Source organism: Humulus lupulus, chromosome 1, assembly GCF_963169125.1.
Source record: "Humulus lupulus chromosome 1, drHumLupu1.1, whole genome shotgun sequence".
In the NCBI taxonomy this organism is placed as follows: domain Eukaryota; kingdom Viridiplantae; phylum Streptophyta; class Magnoliopsida; order Rosales; family Cannabaceae; genus Humulus; species Humulus lupulus.
The window spans coordinates 243,371,788-243,385,871 of record NC_084793.1 but is presented as its reverse complement, the minus strand read 5'-3'; the positions used below and the strand labels follow the sequence as shown (position 1 = coordinate 243,385,871).

The 14,084-nt window shown below is 36.4% G+C and overlaps 1 protein-coding gene across 1 annotated transcript; it reads right to left on the bottom strand.

Annotated features, from left to right (window-relative positions):
• Window positions 1-2,200: 2,200 nt before the first annotated feature.
• On the bottom strand, window positions 2,201-7,070 carry LOC133831861 (uncharacterized). Its single transcript, XM_062262270.1, has 8 exons — window positions 6,560-7,070; window positions 5,849-6,489; window positions 5,596-5,758; window positions 4,850-5,483; window positions 3,327-4,708; window positions 2,910-3,243; window positions 2,570-2,729; window positions 2,201-2,506 (listed from the first exon to the last, which is right to left on the bottom strand). The coding sequence occupies exons 1-8, from the start codon at window positions 7,068-7,070 to the stop codon at window positions 2,201-2,203; spliced, it is 4,131 nt and encodes a 1,376-aa protein (XP_062118254.1).
• Between the last annotated feature and the right edge of the window lie 7,014 nt (window positions 7,071-14,084).

The window sequence follows — 14,084 nt, the reverse complement described above, 5'->3', positions numbered from 1 at the left end:
TTTAGCCGCATAATGCTAAAGCATTGCAAGAGTAGGAATTAAGCATACGCTGGTCTTAATGATCCAACCAAAACTAGTGTAATATATGTACAAGCACACACACTAGTATATTCATGTTGTAGCCAAGAAAGAGAAAGGATAACTTACTTGGAGTCCTTAGCTCCCAGCTGGATCTTTAACACCGCTATTCGTTTTCCTTTTTCGCGATTACTGTAATTAATAAAGTGTACCCGGATTAAACTATGGCATACTCTTATAGCTAATAATATATGATAGCTACATGAAATAATGTTCTCTTACAGACTCTATACTATAGCCTCTTATACACCTTACCGTGTATAAGGCCGGATTTCATTTCAGTCTTTAAAGTATCATGAGAAAATTGACCTCACTGCAACACGCTCTCCATGCCATGCATCTTAATATTCTTTAACTAGAGAACTCTCTTATCGGATAACTCGTATTTTGGATTTTGGAAAAAGGAGTTCTACTCAACTCCTATCTTTAGAAAAATACCAACTTTTCGTCCTCTAACAAAAGTTTACCATTTTCTATCATTTACCAAAATACCACTTTTTGACCCTTTACAAATAATATATGACAATGTTATCCTGTTCTCTTAAAGATTCTTCAAAATCCAACTCCCATTCTAACCATTTTTTATCCATAACCTAGGATCTCTTTTTACATTATTTTTTAAAAGAAGGGCAATTGGACCTTTAACTTAAAAAATGGTAAAAATAAACTTTTAAATTAACTCAAGCTGATTTGGGATTGGTTAAGTCTGTAAATCCTTAGTTATCTTTCAAAGGATTATTTCTTTTAATTTCCAATACTTTACTTCCACTATTTAAATTAAGGGGTAAAATCTCATTTTTAAACTTTTGCCCCAAGTTGAGTTTTGGGAAAAAACCCTTAAACTATCGTTCACATGTTCTGTGTCATAAGGACGGGAACTGGGCAAAAGCCTTGCGTCAAAACTTGTTTTAGGTTTAAGAGAACTAACCTTCCAAAAATTATTTTTCGTAAAGGTTCGATATTACTACCTTTCAACTTTTAGGGAAAACTTAGAAAAATTATTTCTCTTAAACCGTTGCACATTTTTCTCTAAAATTTTACAGAAGTCCTTATACACATCTTAAATAATATTTCTCAAAATTTCATAATTTTTGGGAAGGTATAACTTATTCAAATTTGTAAAGCAATCTGGGATTAGGTTCCTTATAAATTTTACAGGGATCTTTATAAATTTCTAGATTAGGTTCCTTCAAAATTTCATAAATTTTGGAATAATAAAACTCATAAAATGTTTAAAGGAATCTAAGCAGTGCTTGTTGCCCAGAAGTTTTGTATCCAGATTCTAGGGCAAACTTTGGAAAAATCATATCTCTTATACCTTAATACATTTTCTCCTAAATTTTACAGTGACCCTTATAAATATTTAAACTAACATTCTACCAAATTTCATAGCTTTTTTATTAGTAAAACTCGTTCAAATGTTAATACAATCTGGGCAGTGCATGCTGCCCAGAAATTTTCCAGATTTACATCAAAATGTCAAAATGTTCATAACTTGGGTTTAAAAATATATTTTTACGATTTTCCAAAGCCTATCATCAAGTACTCACAAATAAATATGAAACTACATAAATATTTTTCACAGATAGAGGCAGTAGAGTTCGATCTGACCCATTGGAAGCTAGACCACAGAGTTTTGGCAGCATGCATTTTTACACAACCTAACAACAATAAGCATTTCTAGCATAACCCTAGCCACATGCAAACCATCAAATTACACCATCTCAACCATGAGAATAAAATTAACTCCAAAAACTATTAAAATAACCTATACAACCAGATCTACCAACATAAATCAAAAAACTCAAGAACAACCATAAATTTCTACCTTTGATAGTTCTAGCTTGGAGATGTGTTTTCCTTAGCTTCTCAATCTCTTCCTTGTGCTCTACACTCTCAAACCAAGCCCCAAAGTACCACATGCAGATTGTTAAGAGTGAGTTAGGGTAGAAGGACTTAGATGAGGGAGAAAACATGAAAACTACCAATATTTCTTACCTTGCTTTCACTTGATCACCAAAGTGCTAAATCCTTGAGATTTTTTTTTTTGATGAAAAGGAAAATATATTGAGAACAAACCAAACAAGTACAAACACGCCAAACAACTTACAAACACAAAGCCTTACATCTGAACAACTCTATCAAAAAAAGCTAGATCCTTTTTCCTAATATTCTTCTTAGAATGATAAAGAAGCCTACCCCTCACAAAGTATTTGATCAAATTAGTAACAAAGCCCACAGAAAATGAGCTAAACTTAAAAATACAATTGTTCCTATTCCTCCAAACCATGTAAACCGAAGCTGCTAAGGCAGCAGACAATACAGCTTGCTTCAGACCCTTCGGCTTACCAGCCATCCAAGAACACCACCCAGCAAAATGAATCGGCCAAATACCCCTACCCAGCCAACTCTCCACCTGGGATCTAACCTGCCGAGAAAAAGGGCACTAAAAAAAAAGATGAGAGTGAGACTCTTGCTCCTCTTCACACACCAGACAGAGCACAGAAGGAAGCTCCAAATGACAAAGACTGAGTTTATCTCGAGTCAACAGATGGCCCAAGGTAGCCTGCCGTAAAATGAATCTGTGCTTAGGCACAGTCAAGGAGTTCCAAACCACATTCGCATAGAAGACTCTGTCCTTGTTAATGAGCCTGTGATACAAAATTTTTAGACAAAGCTTGCTATGATGGACTACCACATTAAGTCTATGGATAGGGAAGACATCCCTAAGCTTAGTTAATCTTCTCCAATACCAACTCACGTCTTGAGGAACTCTGTAATGCCAGAAATCCTGCCCCTTTAACTAGATAGAATCCACCCACTTAACCCACAGAGTATCATGCTTAGAAGATACTGCCCAAACATATTTGGCCAGAAGCACTATATTCCAAGTACAGCTATCCTTGAAGCCAAGACCACCCATACATTTAGGCAGGCAAACCTGATCCCAGGCAGTAAAGTGCATTTTACTCCGCTGAAAGTTACTGTCCCTAACTCCCCGAAGGAAATTCCTGCATAGCCGATCAACCTCCTTGGTGACACTCTTAGGGAGGATGAAGATACTCATCCAAAAGTTCTTATACTCAAAAGCACCGAGTTGATTAGTTGTGCCCTCCCCACAAAAGAAAGATGCCGACTCGCCCAAGTATGTAATTTGGACTGGATCTTTTTGATAATGAGAGAGCAATCACCAGCCTTCCATCTTGTTGTTTGAAGAGGAGCTCCCAAGTATTTTAGGGGGAAATGACCTTCAGTGAATTGGAGCCCCTCAAGAAATTTTTGAGTCTCTTTTTCAGACACACCACCAAAATAAACCTGAGATTTGTCCTTGTTGGCAGTCAAACCAGAAGCACAACAGAAATCATTAAAACTCTCCCTTATAATCTGAACCGAATTATGGACCCCCTTGCAAAAAATGACCAAGTCATCTGCGAAACAGAGATTGACAATTTTAAGGTGCTTACATTTAGGATGAAACCGGTACCCCTTGGCCATGGAAGCTTGCTGAAATAATCGGGTACAGTATTCCATGGCTAAAACAAATAATAAAGGAGAAATCGTGTCCCCTTGCCTTAGCCCCTTCCGACCTCTGAATTCCCCTTGAACCTTTCCATTCATAAGAATTAAATAGGTTGGATCCTTCAAGCAAGCCATGAGCCACTTGATGAATTTAGCCGGAAAACAAAATTCAGTGAGAATATCCTCCAAAAAATTCCAATCTAACATATCATAGGCTTTGCTCAAATCAATCTTCAAAACACACCTAAGGCAAATATTTTTCCTCTTATAGCCTTTAATAACATCCTGAAGAATAAGAATATTATGCGCCAATAACCTGTTTTTAACAAAGGCTCCTTGATTTTGATTGACCAAACTTGGAAGCACCGATGCCAATCTACTACAAAGCATTTTAGAAATGCATTTGTAAATAGAATTACAACAAGCAATAGGCCTATAATCCGCTGCCCGAGAAGGAGTCTCAATTTTAGGGATTAAGGAAATAGTAGCCTTATTAATTTCCTCTGGCAAAACACCACACTCAAAGAAATCCAGAATAGCTGCTGAGATTTCAGTCTCTAAATTGCTCCAAAGTGCTTTGAAAAAGCCCGAGCCAAACCCATCAGGCCTCAGAATTTTAATAGAGTTAATGCTAAAAAACGCATCTTTAACTTCCTTGGTAGAGAATGGCTTTACTAAGCTAACTTGCTGTTCCAGGGTCAGTTTATGACCGAGATCAAAACAGGATTTCTGAATAGATCTAGAGGCCATGCTCTTGCTTCCCATAATTTTCTGGAAATGATTCACAAAATGATCAACAACAGCATCAAAATTTTCAATACTCTGACCAGTTTCAGTTACAATAGACGTGATACAATTAGAGGCTCTCCTTTGCTTTAAACAAGCGTGAAAATAAGCCGTGTTGTCATCACCAGACCGCAGCCAGTCCACTTTACTTTTCTGTCTCAGGAAACTCTCATAAATTCTGGCATGGTACTCCAGTTTATCACCAGCAGCAGCTTCAAGTCTTTGAAGACTAACCGAATGAGGGTCACCCTGCAAGGATAGTTGGGCAGCCTGAAACTTCTCCTTAGCCACTGTATAATTCTGGGCAACATCCCCCATAATATGCCTGTTAAACTTCCGAAGCACCAACTAAAGCCAGATCAGTTTTTTACATATGCGAACCAGCCCAGTCCCTCGAATTGGCCTACACCAGCTTTGCATGATAGTAGATTTAAAATGATCACGATTAGTCCACATATTGAAGAACCTGAAAAGTCTAACACCACAGTTAACAGAAACTTCTGGTTTGATAATGCAATAGCAATGGCCAGAGTGAAGTTCCCAGTTGAAAACAGCCTCAGAATGAGGGAAAATGTCCAACCAATCTTCATTCTTAAAAACTCTATCCAATCTCGAGAAAATTCGGCCATCATTCGCCTGTTTATTAGTCCAAGTAAAATGAGACCCTCTAGCACGCAATTCATCAACTAACCCCAAGGCCCTCCAATTTTGAGCATCAGATAATTCAAGGGAAGATATAGCATGACCACCCACTCTGTTCGCACTCTCAAAAACAGCATTAAAATCTCCAGTTAACAGCCATGCAGCAGCTGGAAAACTCAGATTAGTCAAATCTCTCCAAAGAGCCACTCTTTCCTCAATTGAATTTCTACCATAAACAAACGTCACACAAAATGATTTATTAGTCTTTATACTCTTGACATAAGCATGAAGTAATTGGTCTGTTTCTTTCAGAACATCTACAAACACCAAGTTTTGCTGCCAAAAAAGCAATAATCTGCCTTCAGAAACTGAACCAGAATAAAACCTCCAGCCACTGAAAAAAGAATGCATCATCTTCTTAATCTTATCACCCCGAAGTTTGGTCTCCAACAAGGCACCTAAACCAATTTTATTAAAAAAACAAAAGGAGCTGAGAAATTTCTATTTCTCCCCCTTATTAATACCTCTAACATTCCAACTAAGAATGTTGTGATTCTCCATGCAACAAACTTGTTGATGTTAATCCCAAATTTTCAACCTCTATAACCTTATCTTGCAAAGCACTATAGGAATTCTTCAAAGTGTTCTTTGCCCTATGGATAGCCTTCTTATTCCCATCAACTCGTTTAGGGGTAACCCAGTCCGAAATACCTCCTTCAACTGGTGTCCGAGACTAGTTTACAACAGATGATTCAGGAACAGTTTTTGAACTCTCCTGGGGCTTGTCCAACTCCTTATTACTCCCAGTATGGGTCTCAGTAACCTCATTCTCATTCACTGCAACAATAGGCCCAGTCTCAGGAATCACTGCCTCATTGATCTCTGCAACAATCGTCTGATCCATAGGGACTTGCCTGTCCTCCTCCTCCCCAACTCTGGTTTTTTTCCTCCAAGTCTCCGCTGGCTTCTTGTTACACATTCTTTCAGTGTGGCCATAAACTTTACAGCCCCTACACTGGGTAGGAAGCCACTCAAACTCCAGAAATTGCTCTATTAACTGCCCTTTCTCATTGTGAAATTGAACCGATTTAGGGAGGTCCTCCGAAAGTTCTATCTCCACCAAAACTCTAGCAAACTGCATCATAGATCTATCCTTCGTAACTTTATCTACCAAGATCGGAACCCCAATCGTGCTCATAATAGCACTCAAGCACTTAGTGCCCCAATATTGCAGCCCAAGACCTGGCAATCTAATCCATACAGGAACTGACTTCACTGCCTTCATAATGTCCAAATCAGTAGACCAAGGCTTCACTATCATTGGTTTTCTGTCAAAATGTAACACCCCAGCTTCCAAAACCAGATTCCTAGTGACTTCATCACGAAAATTAACAAGTGTGAACCCATTATTCAACCTAGCAATTCTCTCAATGCCAAGCTTACCCCATATCCTTTTGATGAAACCTTCGAAAAACAACAAATAGAGGGTTAGCCCCAAGCACCTGACAAACCACCACTGAACTCCAGAATAAACTTTTAGTTTGGACCTCATCCAAATCAACTTGAGCAATTCGTTGGCCCTCTTGAACAATTAGTTCCTCGAATCTGAGTTTTGCCCCTCCTTGATTAGGAAGCAAAGCTCTGAACTGAGACCATTTATCCCTTGCCTGGCTTTGAAAATTACCTGCATTCTCAGTCATCTCCTCATCTACATCGTCTACTTTCCTACCGCCTACAGGTGTTTCATCAAAGTCAAAAGGACCTTGAAATCCAAATTCAGGAAACTCTAACATCGAATTAGTGAAAACTTCTTCCATCTCCTTCAGAATAGCTTCCTCGACTTCAGACTGCTGACTTCCAACCGCCTGGACCACTGGAGATACAGCCACCATCGATTTAGTAGTTGGCTTTGGGTTGCTTTTCTTGCGTCTCTCCATGGAGAAACCAGAGAGCACTTGGTCACCCTTTTTTAGCCTTGGTTTAAATCCTTGAGATTTTACCCGTACAAGCTTCTCTTGAACCCTAGAACACAAGATCAATTCCATGCATGAATATTAGATCACATGCATGCATCATTAACCCTTAGGGTTTCAAATTTGAAGAGGAAAAGAGGAGAAAAATGACGTAGGTTTCGAAACTTACTCTACACAAGTGTTCTCTTGAGCTTCTCCCTCCTTTAATGGGGAAATGAGTGTTCTTGGCTAATGGAGAAAAAAATTGCAGCAATGGAGAGTAGTGAGGGAGAGTGTTTCGATTTTGGAGGGAGAGAGAGAGCTAGAGAGAGATTGTCTCTTGAGACAAAAGAAATTTGTGAGAGAAATGATTAGGTGTAGAGTCCTAAAATTTACTTAGCTAGTTAGATAGTAGTAGTAGTAGTAGTAGTAGTAGTAGTAGTAGTAGTAGTAGTAGTAGTAGTAGTAGTAGTAGTAGTAGTAGTAGTAGTAGTAGTAGTAGTAGTAATAGATAGTAATAATTATAGTATGTTTATTACTGTGGATTTTGGTTCAAGCCGAGACTTAGTTGAACACTCGTAGCAACACTTATAGATTTTATAAGTTTAACCTATATTTTAAGAATATTAATTATAACATAAGGTTTGATTAATATAGCTGATTATAAAGATGTTATTTATTATACTATAAGGTTTAGATAGAACCAATAAGATCATGGCACTTGTCGGGTGCATGTTTATTGAGAAATTAAGCATTTTTTATGAATAGTTTTATAAGAGAAATATTTGAAAACCCCATAACCTGCCAGCAGCTTTGAAATCGTTATATGACTCAGTCAAAGCTGTTTACCCAATTCCAAATAGGCTGAAAAAGTGCAATTACGTGTATAATATTTCAGCTTATGGTGATATATCGCAGCTCTAGTGGCGATATATCGCCACACGGGGAATACGAAAAACACGTAACTTTGCACAAATGCATCGACGAGCCTCGGGATATAAGCCCAGGCGATATATCACCTACTATGGGCGATATATCAGACCTAAGGCAAATATTTCAAATATTTTTAAAACTGAGCTCATTTTATTCCTTAACCTCTTGATAAACCTCTGAACCTTTTGACCGATTCTTAAGCCTCTGCTGAATGAATATTCTAATGTTTTTCACGTAATATTCATTATTTTTATTCAAGCTAAAAGAAGATCTTCCCACTCCTTGAAACTCTATAAATAGGACCTAATACCCAACCATTTCTCTCATTCTTCAAGCTGTGTTCAGAGCCTTCAAGTTGCTAGGTTTACTTTAGAGTGATAAACACTTGGGTTTGGTTATAAGCTTTATCATTTTAAGCTTTAAAAACACTTGGGAAGTAAGGTTAATAGTGTGTTTTTCGATATCGAGGTGTAGTTCAGTTATAGTGCATTCAAAGGTATTCCTACTCCTAGTTCATTTCTGTATGTTTCATTAGTTTCTTATAGTTTTCTTTACTCAAATCCTAACTCATTGTTTTTCATTATCTTGGTTAGGTATTTAAGTTCTTTGAACTTAAGTTTTCTTGTTGGTAAGTTTCTTCTCGGTAGTTTAGTACTCTTGTCATCATTTCTTTTCTTTAGAATACTCACATTCTTATTGTTGGTTTTAGGAGCGTTTCAAATCCCGTCCTTGTTCTCATATCCCAGTATTGGTAAGGAAAATAGGATAGAATTTTATATGTTTATATGTTATCTTATGTTATGTTATGCTATGTAATGTTATATTATGTATATTGATAGACCTTGGGCATATGAGTTGTATAGCTAACAAGCCCCAATAAATTATGGGCATATGACTTGCTTAGCTAGCAAGACCCCACCAATCTATTGGGCATATGACTTGTTTAGTTTACAAGCCTCAAGTAGTATAATGGCCATTGTAGTAATATATGTCATATGTTTATGATATAGTTTATGTGTATGTTTTATGTTTCTAGTATATTTTCCTTGCTGGGCATTAGGCTCATTCCTTTATTTTTATGTATGCAGGAAAATAGTTATGGTGGTGGAAGGATTCTTGGCAGCTTGGGGTGTGTATTGAGGAAGAATGGGGTTGGTGGACTACGTGAACGATTCGAGGACAACGTTGTTTTCAGTCTTTTTAATTATGTTTTCTATGCATTTTCTGCACTTGGTTCTGTAACAAATTTATTTAAGATTTAAGTCATGCTTGTTTTTTTAAAAACAATGGGATCACATACATACCCCGAATTTATGAATTTCAACATTTACCTTATAGTTTTTTTTTTGATAAAGTTATGTATGTTTTCTTAAGAATAGTGTCTATGTATAGTAGTTTTAATGGTCCAAAGTCTTAGAATTAGTTGGGTCATTACAGTTGGTATCAGAGCAAATGGTTCATTCGCATGAAGTTCTCCTTGATACACACGCTCAAGATCCGAATCTAACTGCCAAGTAAGTGTTTATGATTATAATTATTATGTTTATATGTATAGCTAACGATTTTAGCTTTTATGTTTTCAGTTAAGAATGAATGGAGCATTAACTTATGAGGATATCCAAGCCATTAAGGCCTTGAAAAGGATTAGAGAACCAAGAAACACTGTAGGAGTGCTAGAAAGAATCACTCGGAGACTAATTTTATTCCACGGAGAGATAGGTCACCTCCAAGAAACTAAGCAGATCATGATGAGATCAACAGAGCAATACGTTTTAGTAATTAGAATTTTTAAAGATTATCTAACTGTGATTGTAGCTTTAGAAGATATATGACAGACAATAGATGATGAAGATGAATTGTCGGTAGCTATGAGATATTATTTTCTCATACTTAGGTTCACTTCTAAAATGGAATTTCAATTTACAAATGAGCAAAAACATAGAATTTTTACAAATCTTCCTCGAGGGCATTTTGAGGCTCAAGATAATGATGACTATGAAGAAATAGACGATGACATGTTAGATGAAGGATCGGATGTAGAAGATCCCAATTTCTAGAATAGATTAGTTTTTTATTTATTTATTTTATTTATTATTTGTTTCTTTTATGATTGTACATAGCGAAAAAACTTTTTCCAAATTAATATCAATGTTATTTTGATGACATGTATGAGTTTGATTTTTCTTTTGCAATCATAATAAATAATAAATTTAATGAATAATGACTAAGTTCGGTGAGGGTGGATACAAATCAATGAATCGGGTTCTCTATATTGAGAGTTATGAGGCCATAGTAGTGGGAACAATTTTACTGATCCCAACCCTCCCTCAATATGGTTAGCTTTGGAACAACGACGAGTTTCGAGCCTGAGAATTAAGTCATATAGGATGATTAGAAACAGACTTAGAAAATAATAAAGATGGCTTATTTTTCTATGTATAGAAACCCACTCTAATAATAAAGAAGGCTTATATAATTTCCATAAGAAATCATAATTTATAAGTCCGAGTTATGTTTGTTTAGATTAAGTTTTTGCCTTAGAGCCTATTAGGGTAAAGTTCTAATATGTTTTTCTCAACTGTTAGAACTCTACTGAAGATGTCACTTCGAAGGTCTGCTTGCAACAATGATAATGTCTCCAACGCTGCTCCTGAGAGCAATGAAGCCCCTCCAGTTCGCAGAAGGGGAGTGCGTGCTACTGCCAACCGAAATGCGCCGCCGCGGCCGATTGACAACACTGCGGAAATTGCCAGACTTCGACAGCAAGTTGAGGAATTATTACAGCAACAACGAAAATAGGCTCAGCCACAGACTCAGCCTCCGCCTCTGCCACAACCTCAACAAATGGCTCAAGCACCCCATCAAGTTGGTCCATATGGGGGATGGCCAGTGGCAAACTATGCGCCATACCCAGCTCAGCACATGGAGCCAATTTATGAGCAGTTTCGTAAGCAACTCGCTCCGAACTTTGAAGGGACAATAGACCCCTTCGAGGCGGAAGAATGGCTCAGAAATGTGGAGCCAATCCTGATGCACATGAATCTCGGCAACGCGGACTGCATATCTTGCATTTCGTCTCTGCTCAAGAAAGATGCTAGAATATGGTGGGACATAGTTCAGCAGACTCACCATGTCGCCACCATGACTTGGACCAGATTTGTGGAGCTGTTCCACAAAAAGTACTATAATTCGGCAGTCATTGCTTCAAGAGTCAAGGAGTTCACTGGTCTGAAGCAAAGGAGTTTATCAGTGGCAGAATATGCTGGGCAGTTCGACCGATTAGCCAAGTTTGTACCGGAGATGGTTCCAACAGAATTTCTGATGGTGACCAAGTTCGTTAGAGGACTTCGACCGAAGATTGAGCCAGGGGTTAAGCTAGCAAATCTAGGAAATACTACCTATGCCGATGTTCTAGAAATGTCAATAGAAGTAGAAAGGCTTCAGGCTAATGTTAGTAAAGAGGAATCCAGTAAGCCTTAGCCTAAACAGTCAAGTCAACCTTAGAACGGTCGAAACAACAACCACAACAACAACAATTAGTCCAGCAACAACAATGGTCAGAAAAGAAAGCATCCTGACAATAAGCAGTCCGACCGTGATAAAAGGGCACAGACGAATAATGGAGGTAATAGGCCGGGTCATGTAGAATACCCACAATGTGTTAAATGCCAGAAGAAACATCCTGGTGAATGTCGGGAAAACACCAAGGGATGCTACAACTGTGGTCAGGAAGGACACCAGAAGAGAGATTGTCCCCAGCTCAAGCAAGAAGGGAAAAAGGAAGACAAGATGGTTCCTGCCAGGGTATTTGCCTTAACCCAAGGAGAAGCTGATGCTAGCAATAAAGTGGTTATAGGTCAAGTTTCTATCCTCAATAATATATGTTCTGTATTATTTGATTCAGGAGCCACTCATTTGTATATCTCGTTAGGAATGACAGAAAAACTAGACAAACCTTGTGAAAGATTTAGAACTAGGTTTGTAACAGACTTGCCTTCGGGCAAAGTAGTTCTATCATCACGGATAGTACGAGGCGTACCGATCAAGATTGAGGACGTAGAATTAGAAGGAGACCTGATAGAACTGGAGATCAAAGACTTCGATGTGATACTAGGCATGCACTACAACAAAAACTGCTTTCAATAAGAACGAAAAAGTATTATCAAATATATACCATAACACTTTTTGATGTGTTAAGGAAAGCAGTGTTATAGTAGGTGGAAACACTTTGCATAACACTTTTCCATAGTTATAGACATGTGTTATGGTATAGTCTACGATAACACTTTTGTATTTTAATAATTAGATAAATATTTCGTTATGCTATTTATAAATAGATTATATAGCAATTTTTTGTACTTATAAAGTAGTGTTATGATACACTTTATAATAACATATTTTCTGCATTATAGAAAATAATTTGCATAGCATAATTTTATGCTTATAAACCAGTGTTATTGTAAAAGAAACAATAACACTTTTTTTTGTATTATTCTAATATTTGGATAAGCTTAAATTATTATTATATAACACTGTACATTATAATTATTTTTTATTGCTTTAATTCAAACCCGCTTCATTTAATATACTTAAAACACTCTTAAAATTGTACAAATATATTTTTGAGGACCGGTACAATTTAGGAAATGTATACAAAGTTGGTAAAATACATTCTTTGATTCTAAAACTTCAACCACAAACTTTTTCTAGCATTGCTCCATGGAAAGACATCTCAATATACCTGCACATTGCAAAAAAAAAAGTCCTTTAATCATTAAGAATATTAGACTTGTCAAAGACTAGCTTATAAACAATCAATCAATTACAAAATGTCAGAAATAGAAGTCATGCTACAAGTATAATGTCTGAACTAGCCATTAAAAGAGGCAAAGACGTTCCACAAAACTTATTTATTAGGGAGAGTAGACCAAGAAAAAGCAAGATCAGCCTCATACTTAGAATAGTCTCATATCTTCAATAAAACCAATAAGCAAAACAATAAAATGAATGACCATCACCAACATAAATAACTATTAAGAGAATGACCAATCATATCTCATTCAGTTACTCCATTCAGGTAACTTTAGTAAACCAATATATATCATTTTAAGAAAATTTTATACACATACACAAGAAAAGACAAAAAGCAGCAGTGAAAATTAGATCCAGTACTAGCATTCCAAAATAAAAAACAAAATTAGCAAATTAGTAAAAAAAAAATAAAAAACAGACAATGCTACAAAAAATGCTAACTAAAAGGTTATCATAGTCTACACATAGGCCATTAGTTTTACTTGGTAAAATGGCTAAATGAATAGAAATAGAGAAAATAACCCAACAACTAACCACATTACAATTAAGCTACTCAACATAATTTAATTGTTTGTACCAAGATTGTATCTCTGGGTAGACAAGAACTAATTATATCTCTTATTAAGACGACCAGATCTTTCTCTTGCCATTGATTAAATATGGTAACAATTTATCAAATATTTGACTCAAAAGGATTAAAAACAATTAATCAGTTAGGTCAATGTTTCCAAGGAAAAAAAGAAAGACTGCCACTCAAAACATATTTGCCCTCTAGAACATATTTTCCCTATGATATATATGTTATAACTACTACAACAATTGCGGCAGAAATAAAACACATAGCACAACAGAATAAACCATCAAGAGTTACCCTATAAGTTTTATCATTTGTAGCAAGAAATCACAAAAGAGAAGCCAAAGCAGTAAGAAATGGATTCTCACTGTCGCATGTATTAACCAACAGCAAAAGATGTATAGTCCAACACCTTAAATTTTCCAATCTTCACATTCTTTAGTCTTGGTTTCCTATATGTAGCATTGTGATTATTTAATAATGATTCAATGAGTCAATGCATGGCCTAATAAAAAGTATTCATAATACAATAATTATTATAACCCTTTGGAGAAGTAAAGCCTCCCAAATTGGAAAATTTACTAAAGAGAATGAGACTTTCCATAAAAAAAAGCTAAGAAAAATCCCATAAAACACTTCAACGCCTCCTGTGCAACACAATATACAATCCATTATGCTTTGTTCTCTATTTTTCCCAAATGCAGAACTCTTTCTCACTTTATATATATATATCTATTTATATAATTCAACAAAAATGCTCTCAATTAAAATTACAATATACCAACTAG

What these genes read in the sequence shown, in the direction of transcription:
- LOC133831861 (XM_062262270.1), bottom strand. Translation starts at nt 7,070, where the DNA reads ATGGAATTGATCTTGTGTTCTAGGGTTCAAGAGAAGCTTGTACGGGTA. An exon ending in GGATGAGGTCCAAACTAAAA is followed by an intron (nt 6,490 to 6,559) that starts GTTTATTCTGGA and finishes TGTTTTTCGAAG; the next exon opens with GTTTCATCAAAAGGATATGG. An exon ending in TCTTCTAAGCATGATACTCT is followed by an intron (nt 2,730 to 2,909) that starts GTGGGTTAAGTG and finishes TTTGTATCACAG; the next exon opens with GCTCATTAACAAGGACAGAG.